Source organism: Hevea brasiliensis, chromosome 18, assembly GCF_030052815.1.
Source record: "Hevea brasiliensis isolate MT/VB/25A 57/8 chromosome 18, ASM3005281v1, whole genome shotgun sequence".
Classification (NCBI taxonomy): Eukaryota; Viridiplantae; Streptophyta; class Magnoliopsida; order Malpighiales; family Euphorbiaceae; genus Hevea; species Hevea brasiliensis.
Genome location: NC_079510.1, coordinates 43677470 through 43686575, shown reverse-complemented (window position 1 = coordinate 43686575; position 9106 = coordinate 43677470). Strand labels below are relative to the sequence as shown.

Below are 9106 nucleotides of genomic sequence, written 5' to 3'. Positions count from 1 at the left end.
GGGTTCCTCAACATTTCCCTTTTTTTTTTTATTATAGCTTAATGTGGTGTCCTTTCTTCTTGGGTCACAAAATTTGAAGAATCTGGCATATAATCTTGAAACTTGCAAAATATTAATGTGGGCCAATTCCAATTAAAATGCTCAATTTGAAAATCAACTAAAGCAGGGAGGGAGAGGGAGAGGGAACACAATCATCTTTAACTGTTAATTGATTTAACTTAAGATTGCAATCTGCAGAATTTAAAAAAAAAAAAAAAAATAGCAAGGCAAAATTGAAACTTCCAATGCTAATGGGTTAAACTTGATTATTAAAGCAAAAGTGTGATTTGAAGGGGAAGGACAAAGCACAAAAGTTAGATTCCTTAAATATTTTCTATATTTATTGCTAACCATATATTAATTAAATATGGTGTTTGATTATAATTAAGCGGAATAATTAAAAAAAAATAAAGGCAATTGCTTGGCATGTTGATTATGAAAATTTAAAAGATGGGAAGGATGGGCAGATGGGGTCGGTGTGTGGACGGTGCAATCTCTCAGCCCATTCCCAACCCAATAACAACAAACCAGCAGAAATTCTTTTGTCAAATAAAGATGACATCTCAAAGGCCATTTCTCAAAGCTTATTCAATGCCTTACAATATCCGTAAACTTTATTAAGGGGTAACGTGTGAGTTAACTTATTTCATATCATGATGAAAAATTTGAAAAATTACATGATCAGGATGAAATTATTTTTCTTTGTGGTGTATAAAGTTTAAATATTTTAGCTGCTCTTCATCCTTTGGCCTCACTCCTACCCCAAAAAAGAGGATATTTGTAATGTTATATAATTATAATTTTAAAAAAAAATTGCTAGGTATTCTTGAAACCCCATTATATAATCATAAGGAAAAATAAATAAATATGCTAATATAAATAATAAAATCAATTATTCCATGCAACTTTTGCTGCAAAGTACTAAGAGTGTTGTTAGAAGTAGGGCTTTAGTGTCTAACATTTATAATTTTGTTTTAATGTTAAAACAACAAAAAATGTTTAATCTGTGTGCATGTGGGTGCAATCAATCAACCTTTCTTTCTTTCAATTCTTTTTTTTTTTTTCTGTTTATTTTTTCTTAATTCTGTTTATATATATATATATATATATATATATATATATATAAAACTACAGAGTTTCATAGAAAAAGCTTCAAGAGTTTTTTTGAATTTAATTCGGGGTGATAAAAATATTATTAAATTTAAAAATATAAAATAAAATTTTAAAATTTTAAAAATTTGTATAATAATTTTTTTTTAATTTTTAATAAATAAGTAATATGTTAATATGTATAATTTAAAATTAAAATAATATAAATCATTATTTTTATTTTTTTAGAGATAAAATTTTTCTAATTATCTGTAATATTTTCTTAATATTTATTAATTTATATAATTAATATTTTTTTATAATTAATATATAAAAAAATTAAAATTAATTTTATTACTGTCACATGAAAGTCACGTGACTGTTATTTTAAATTATATAAACTAACTTTTGATATAAATATTTTAAAATTTTTAAATTCAATAACAGCTATATTACTAATTCCTACACAGTTCAGTCACAACTAATGAATTTATCCATGTTCGGGCAATAGGCATGCATGATGAACTGGAGCATCTGGCATCCAAATTGGGCCCCACACATTGCTTTGAGAGTGGTCCACCAACTAAATTGGTATGGTTGGTGGGCCACTCCATTTTTGTTGCTCGAGAAAACCAGACTGGAGGGGTAGGCATGGCCTCTAAATAAAGTGTTTGGAAACCCTGGTAAATGCTATCCTCACTGAGGTTTCACCTTCAACCCAAATTCTTATGCATTAGAAACAAGATTATGTGCTTGCATAGAGATGCAAGCAGCTTGAAATTTTTAAAAGAATTTAAAAAAGAAAAGCATATTTATATTCTAGAAAACATTCTTTAATTTTATTTGACTCCATCAAAGTACTTGGTTTTAGCATTCTCCTCTACCATATAAAGTCTCATTTGGCTGTGAATCCTATTCAAGCTGCCTTTTCAACCCCGATAAATAAAATCACTTATCCATCTATTTCTTCTATTCTTCTACGCGCTCCTTCTCTCACTGAAAACGCTTCTACGTTTCTCATCTAACGTCACTCTTGCTGTTCTTCTTCAATCTCTCTCTCTTTTTCTTATTGAATACAGTTAATGTCTTCTTTGATTTCTCTTGTGTTGTTTTGAAATTCTCAAAGCTCTAATCCTCCCTCTCTTTCTTTGTACATAGCAAGGAACAAGAAACAGAACAACCAGCCATGGCTGCCAACAAGTTTGCAACCATGCTGCACAGAAAAACCAACAAGATTACCCTTATTTTAGTCTATGCTATGCTTGAATGGGTTTTGATCGTTCTTCTCCTTCTAAATTCTCTGTTTTCTTATTTGATCATCAAGTTTGCTGACTACTTTGGCCTTAAAAGGCCCTGCCTTTGGTGTTCTAGGCTTGATCACTACTTTGAGCCTGCAAAGTTTCAGAATTCTTATAGATCTCATGTGTGTGAAGCTCATGCCATGGAAATTTCCAAACTGGGTTTTTGCTCAAATCATCGAAAACTAGCTGAATCGCAAGATATGTGCGAGGATTGCTCGTCCTCTCCGCAAGCAGAATTCTCCAATAAGTTTGCTTTTTTCCCATGGATGAAGAAACTAGGAGTCGTTCAAGATTGTTGTGGCGATAAGGTGAGTGAAAATGTTGAAGTGACTTCCAAGTGTGCTTGTTGTGGTGTTTGCTTGGAGAAAAAATTATGTTGTCCGGATAACTATCTGATGAAGCCTTCTTGGGGGGATTCAGATAATATCCATAAAGGAAATTATGTTTTGGAAGCAGAATCTGATGATATAATTGATGAAGAAGATCATTATGATAGAAAAAGATCAGGTTTTGTCTGTGATCGCTGTGGGGAAGAACAGGGGATTGATAAAAACAGGGGAGTGGAGGACAGAAACTGTGAGGAGAAAACAGAGGAGAATCTTTCATACTTTGTTTCTAGCTTCGATTGCAAGGAAACGGTTCCTGATGAAAGTTGTAAAACGGAAATATTAATGGAAAAAGGGCTAGAATCAGTCGAGAAGGATGAATTGAACGTGTCAGTTAATGATCCCTCTTGTGATCAGGCGGTGACGGTTCAAAAAGCTGGTTGCAAAAAAGATGTTTCCAGTGAAATTCAACCTCAACATCTAGAATTCTACATTGATCAAGATGATTGCCACTTGATTCCAATTGATTTGATGGATTCCAGTCGAATGGAGAAGCAAATTTCAAACAGGAATGAGAAGAGAGAGGAGGAAAATTGCGGTGATGAAGATTTTGTTTTGGAGTTTGATAAGCATGTTGGGACACAATATGAATTGGTTGTTGAGGACAGGTTCAATTTAGATGAGAAAGTGCCACTGCTTCCCATCCAAGAGGGTGAGGAGGAAACTATGATTGCAGAGCTCGAGTCAAGGGAATTTGATGAGAATGAGAGTTCCTCAGGGGTGCTCGCTGATTATGAACTGAAGGAGGACTTGGAAGAGGTCGCCATTGCTCAACCGACGCAAAACCCTACTAGCAATGGCGATGATGTTATTCAAGAAGGATCAGAGATAACAGGAGAGGAAATGGAATCAGATAAAAATCAAGGTATTTTTTTCTTTTTAGTTAAAATCTAACTTTTTCCTAATGTTCCGTCTTGAATTTAGATCTCTAATATTAATGAATTTGTGGATTTTGTGCAGTGTCCGAAGAAGTGCTTCAGATGCATAGCGATGAGATTGAAGCAGATATATCAATAGGGACAGAGATTCCTGATCATGAACCAATTGAAGATTTTCAAAGTCGAGAAGCTCATCCTTCATGTCTGTCAGTACCAGAAGATCTTTCAACCTGCATTGCCAATTATCATGCCTGTGATGATGGTAAGCCCTAATTTCTTGCATTACCATATTTTACAGGGTTCAAATAATGTGAAAATCGAATTGATAAGCTCAGTCATTCATTGCTTTAGGTTCTAAGCAAGATGAAGAAGATTTAGTAGAATTTAGGGCCATAACAGCTGAGACAAGTGAGCCGGTGATAAATAATCATTTATCATTGTGTTCAGAAAGCAATGATATTGAGGAAGATAAGATTCCTGATACACCAACTTCTGTAGATAGTCTCCATCATTTACACAAGAAACTGCTATTTCTAGAAAAAAGAGAATCTGGCACAGAAGAGTCTTTGGATGGAAGTGTCATTAGTGATATTGAAGCAGGTGATGGAGTTTTGACCGCCGAAAAGTTGAAATCGGCTTTGAAAGCTGAAAGGAAGGCTTTACGTGCTTTATATGCTGAATTAGAAGAAGAGAGAAGTGCTTCTGCAGTGGCTGCCAACCAGACAATGGCAATGATAAATAGGCTTCAAGAAGAAAAGGCTGCAATGCAGATGGAAGCTTTGCAGTATCAGAGAATGATGGAGGAGCAATCGGAGTATGATCAGGAAGCTTTGCAGCTTTTGAATGAACTTATGGTAAAGAGGGAGAAAGAGAGGGCAGGGCTAGAAAAAGAGCTTGAAATGTGTCAAAAGAAGCTGCAAGAATATGAGACAAAAGGGAAATTAATGATGTTGAAAAGAAGGAAAGAAAGTAGCACAAGAAGTGGAACTTCCTCAGCTTCTTGCAGCAATTCAGAGGATAGCGATGGACTATCTGTTGACTTGAATCATGAAAGGAAAGAAGAAAATGGTTTCTATAACCATCAAGAAACTAGTAATCAGAACACCCCTGTTGATGCAGTTCTATACTTGGAGGAGTCATTGGCTAATTTTGAGGAGGAGAGGCTATCTATTCTTGATCAACTCAAGGTTTTGGAGGATAAGCTCTTTACACTTAGTGACGAAGAGGAACAACATTTTGAAGACGTAAAAGCAATCGAACATTTATACAAAGAGAATGGAAGTGGCTGCAGTGAGAATTTGGATCACAGCAGTGAAACAAATGGAGTTGCAAATGGTCATTACAAGGAAATGAATGGAAATCATCATCAAGAAAGAAAAAACTTTGGTGCAAAGGCAAAGAGACTTCTTCCACTTTTTGACGCCATTGATGTAGAAACTGAAGATGGGATGCAAAATGGGCATGCAGAAGGAGTTGATTCTGTTGCCTTGCTGAAATCAATCAACAAGTTTGGAGTTGAAAGCAAGAAGCTTGCAATTGAGGAGGAAGTAGACCATGTCTATGAAAGGCTACAAGCACTGGAGGCAGATAGAGAGTTTCTCAAGCATTGCATCACCTCCTTGAAGAAAGGGGATAAAGGGATAGAGCTTCTGCAAGAGATTTTACATCATCTTCGCGATCTAAGAAGCGTGGAACTCCGCGTAAGGAACATGGAGGAGGGTGCTCTATAACGACATTGTGCTCAGCTATCTCAAAGAAGATAATGGGTAATTTCTCGTGCCTCCAGTTTCTAGTGAGTTACATTCTATCCTAGAGTATACACTGTTAAAAAAGAAAGCATTGGTTGATATAATTTGTGTTTGTTAATACAGCAGATTGCATTATGGAAGCTGATAAAAACAGCTGAAAATTGTAGATTGGAGAGAACTGACTTTCTTGTTCAAATGATACAAGACCAAATGCAATGCCACATTTTTTCAGCAAAATATGTCGTATGGGAAGTTCGTTGATGGAGGGGGAGGCTTCTGCTATGGTCTGTTTGGTGGTCATGGTGGACTGCTAGATATGAAAGTCTGCCTATCTTTCACTTTTGTCTCTTTTAAATTTTTTGTGGTTTATATATATATATATATATATAAGTCCAAGTAGCCCAATTTTTTGGTGGGTTAGTTGAGTAAGCTTGCCATCAACTTTTTGAGGGAAAGGAAGATGGTGAGTGTGTGTGTGTGTGTGTGTGTAGGCTAGTGGAAATGAAGCCAAGCTGTCATTTGTATTGTGAGGAAGGGCCTGGCTTGCAAAGCTGGAGAGAGCCAATGAAGATTCCAGTGCCAGGTACATAGCAGCATTAGTTTATTTAGACAGTTAGGAGATTAGGATACTCTTTTTGTAATTTTTTTTTTAAATACACTTATGAGAAAGAAAAGAAAGGGTAAGTAACCCTTCCTTTTCTTTCTCATCTTTGCATCATTTCATCATATGGGGGTTGTTTATTATTTGAGGGGCAAGGCTGTGTTACTTGTATACTACATGTATCCATTTGTAAATTGCATATATATGAAAAAAGTGAGTGTGTTTATTCTGTTTTTGGAGTTATAAAGTAGTGTGTCATCAATGGCATAGATGTACAAAATTGATAAAAGAAAGAAATAAAGAAAAATCATAATGAGAAGGAAGATTGCTTTCTCATTTTTTATGTTGCTTTAAGCATAAAATAACTCTTACTTGTTAGGTACAAACCAACTAACTTAACAGCCTACTGATTACTTAAAAAAATTGCATAATAAATTAAATTATAGAATGCATTTAATATAATTTTAAATTTATATGAGAATAACTTTAACAACAATCAAATTATATATATATAACCATTACCATTAAACCATTTTTATATGAGTAGCTCTTTCTCCAAATTCACACCCACATGCATATATATTCTTTCCATGTGCGAAACCATGTGATGGCTGACTCTTTCAAAGACCTATTTCCCATCACTTTTTGATAGACAGAAGCAGGTGCTATCATTACTACTTTCGGCGGTGCTTAAAAAGATCAATTAATGGGAACTAATTTCAGGGTTAGGTGGAATTCATTATGTTTATGCCAGAATTTGATGCTAATATGACCCACCTCATGCTTAAAAGAAAATTAATGAGATTCAACTCGGCGGCTCGGCCTTCTCCACTGTGTGGAGGACCACCTTTTGAAATTTCCAGGCGTTGGACCTTTGAGTTGCCATTCAAAACGTAAAGGTTGTTTTCTTTATGGGCTTTTGAATTGTTAAGAGATGAGCTGATCACATTCCTATCTCTCTCTCTCTCTCTCTACATTAGCCTTCCTCTTCTTTAGTCAATAGTGATATTTACAAAATATTAGATTTTTCATTTATTAAATTAAAAAATAAGTAGTTTTTTTATTATATTCCAACCTTTATAATTATGTAGTTTTCAATTAAAAAAATTAATTATGAGTATAAAAAATAATTTATCTTTTGAGTTTTTCAGTTTGGTTATAATAATTTATTTTTAATTGTCTGAGATAATATTTGAATTAAATTAATTAAATTTTTTTATATTAATCATAAAAATAATCATGTGAAGCGCAGATTTCCAGACTTCACAATTAACTGTTAGTCGTTGTGAATAGATTAGTCTAATAATAATAATTAATTATATATTATCCCATAAATCTTCAAGATTTTGATTATTTTTTTAAAATTTAGAAGGAAAATTGTTTTTTTTTTTTTAATTTAAGGTACAGTTGTTTAAAAATAATTTGTTTATGCAAGAAAAATAATTTAAAAAAAAAAACTCAAAATTGACCGGAGCTCGGTTGATCTTCCAACCGGTTAACAAAATGGGATTGGTAGGCATAAACTTTTTGAAAATTTCATAGTCTATCAAGGAAGACGTTGATAATGATAGGTCTGTTCCCATCATCCAAGTCCAGCACGCAAGCCGCCATTATATTATTTGGTGCTCTCTCTCTCTCTCTCTCTATATATATATACACACACTCATTTTTTAGTTCATAAACTCTTGAGAAGTTGCTATTTCTAGTTCATTAATTGAGTGTGCTATTAAATCCTCCAATTATGCAACAAGAAGCCAAAAATAACAAATATTGGGCTAAATTTTTTTTTTTCATAATTTTTTTTTAATCTCCTGAAGGTGTCAATGTGCAAAGTTAGAGGCATGTATGAAACATTTTGGCTCACAATCTTCTTCTTTTTTTTTTTTTTTTTATTGCTAATTGTTTGAGTAGAACATATCTCATATAGCCTTTTTTTTTCTTTTTTTTTAAATAAAAAAAATTAATCAAAATTGAATTTACCATGCCTTTTACACTATAGGATTTTTTATGTTTACCAATGGATTTTTCTAGGTTGGCTGCAGTGAACACCATTTGTAATTTTTTACCAACGAATTTCAAGCCTGTTGGTATTTATCGATGGATTTTTCATTGGTGTTACCAACGAATTTCAAAATTTGTTGCTAAATTAATAAAATAAATAAATAAATGTTATAATAATTACCAATGGATTTCAAATTTATTGATAATTTAAAAAATTAAAAAAAGAAATTATTTTCAATCAAAATAATAAATTTTTAGATTAATTTTTTGAGATTTAAAATTATTTTATTATTACAAATATGTTTTATTTTATGACTAATAATTATTTGAAATACATTATATTAAGAGGAAAAATTATATTTTCAAAAAAAATAATAAAAAAAATGAGGAAATAAATTGAGGGAAAATTATATTAGTGAAAATAAAAAATATATAGTAAAAATTAAAAGGGAGAAGAAAAAAAAAAGTGAAAGTGAAAAAAATGATAGAAAAGGGAAAAAAAAAAGAAGAAAATGGAAGAAAAGAAAAGAGAAGAAATGATGAGAAAAAAAAAAGGGAGAGAAAAGGGGAAAAAAAAAAAGAAGAAATGATGAGAGAGAAAAAAAAAGAAAATGACGAGAGAAGAGGGAAGAAAATGAGAGAAAAAAGAAGAAAATGATAAGGGAAGTGTAAAGAAGACAATTGAAAATAAAAAAAAAATTGAGAGAAGAAGAAAGAAAGTGAGAAAAAAAGAAAAGCAAAAGAGAAGAAATAAAAAAGAAATGAAATGAGAAAAAAAAAGAAAATGAGAGAAAAAAAAATAAAAAAATGAAATGAGAGAAAAAAATTATTAAATTAATGAAGTGACGAAAAAAAAAGGTGTTTATAAATATAAATATGTTATTTACTAACACATTACTATAAATATGTTACTAAATTTTTTTAAAAAATGGTTTTTTTCTTTTAATAATTATCAATATATTTCAAAATCCATTGATATTTAGAAAAAATGCAGCATTTTTTGTTTGAAATTTCCTATTGATTTTAAATTCATTAATAATTTAAACACATAATTTTAATTATG

The 9106-nt window shown here is 32.0% G+C and overlaps 1 protein-coding gene across 4 annotated transcripts; it reads left to right on the top strand.

Annotated features, from left to right (window-relative positions):
* The first annotated feature begins 1882 nt into the window (after positions 1-1882).
* LOC110670122 (myosin-binding protein 2) lies at positions 1883-6272 on the top strand. 4 transcript variants are annotated; one of them, XM_021832062.2, is made up of 4 exons: positions 1883-3680; positions 3776-3955; positions 4045-5459; positions 5565-6272. In XM_021832062.2, the coding sequence occupies exons 1-3, from the start codon at positions 2315-2317 to the stop codon at positions 5421-5423; spliced, it is 2925 nt and encodes a 974-aa protein (XP_021687754.2). In that variant the 5' UTR covers positions 1883-2314; the 3' UTR covers positions 5424-5459; positions 5565-6272. The 4 variants fall into 4 exon arrangements, 2 of the variants coding, with proteins under 2 accessions (XP_021687754.2, XP_021687756.2); XR_002497828.2 differs by having other exon boundaries at positions 1924-3680; positions 4045-5485; positions 5568-6272; XR_002497827.2 differs by having other exon boundaries at positions 1924-3680; positions 4045-5485.
* The last annotated feature ends 2834 nt before the right edge of the window (positions 6273-9106 follow it).

Excerpts from the sequence above, each read along its gene's own strand:
- LOC110670122 (XM_021832062.2), top strand. The coding sequence starts at position 2,315 with ATGGCTGCCAACAAGTTTGCAACCATGCTGCACAGAAAAACCAACAAG. Across the intron at positions 3,681-3,775 it reads GGAATCAGATAAAAATCAAG|TGTCCGAAGAAGTGCTTCAG; the intron begins GTATTTTTTTCT and ends GATTTTGTGCAG. Across the intron at positions 3,956-4,044 it reads TTATCATGCCTGTGATGATG|GTTCTAAGCAAGATGAAGAA; the intron begins GTAAGCCCTAAT and ends TCATTGCTTTAG.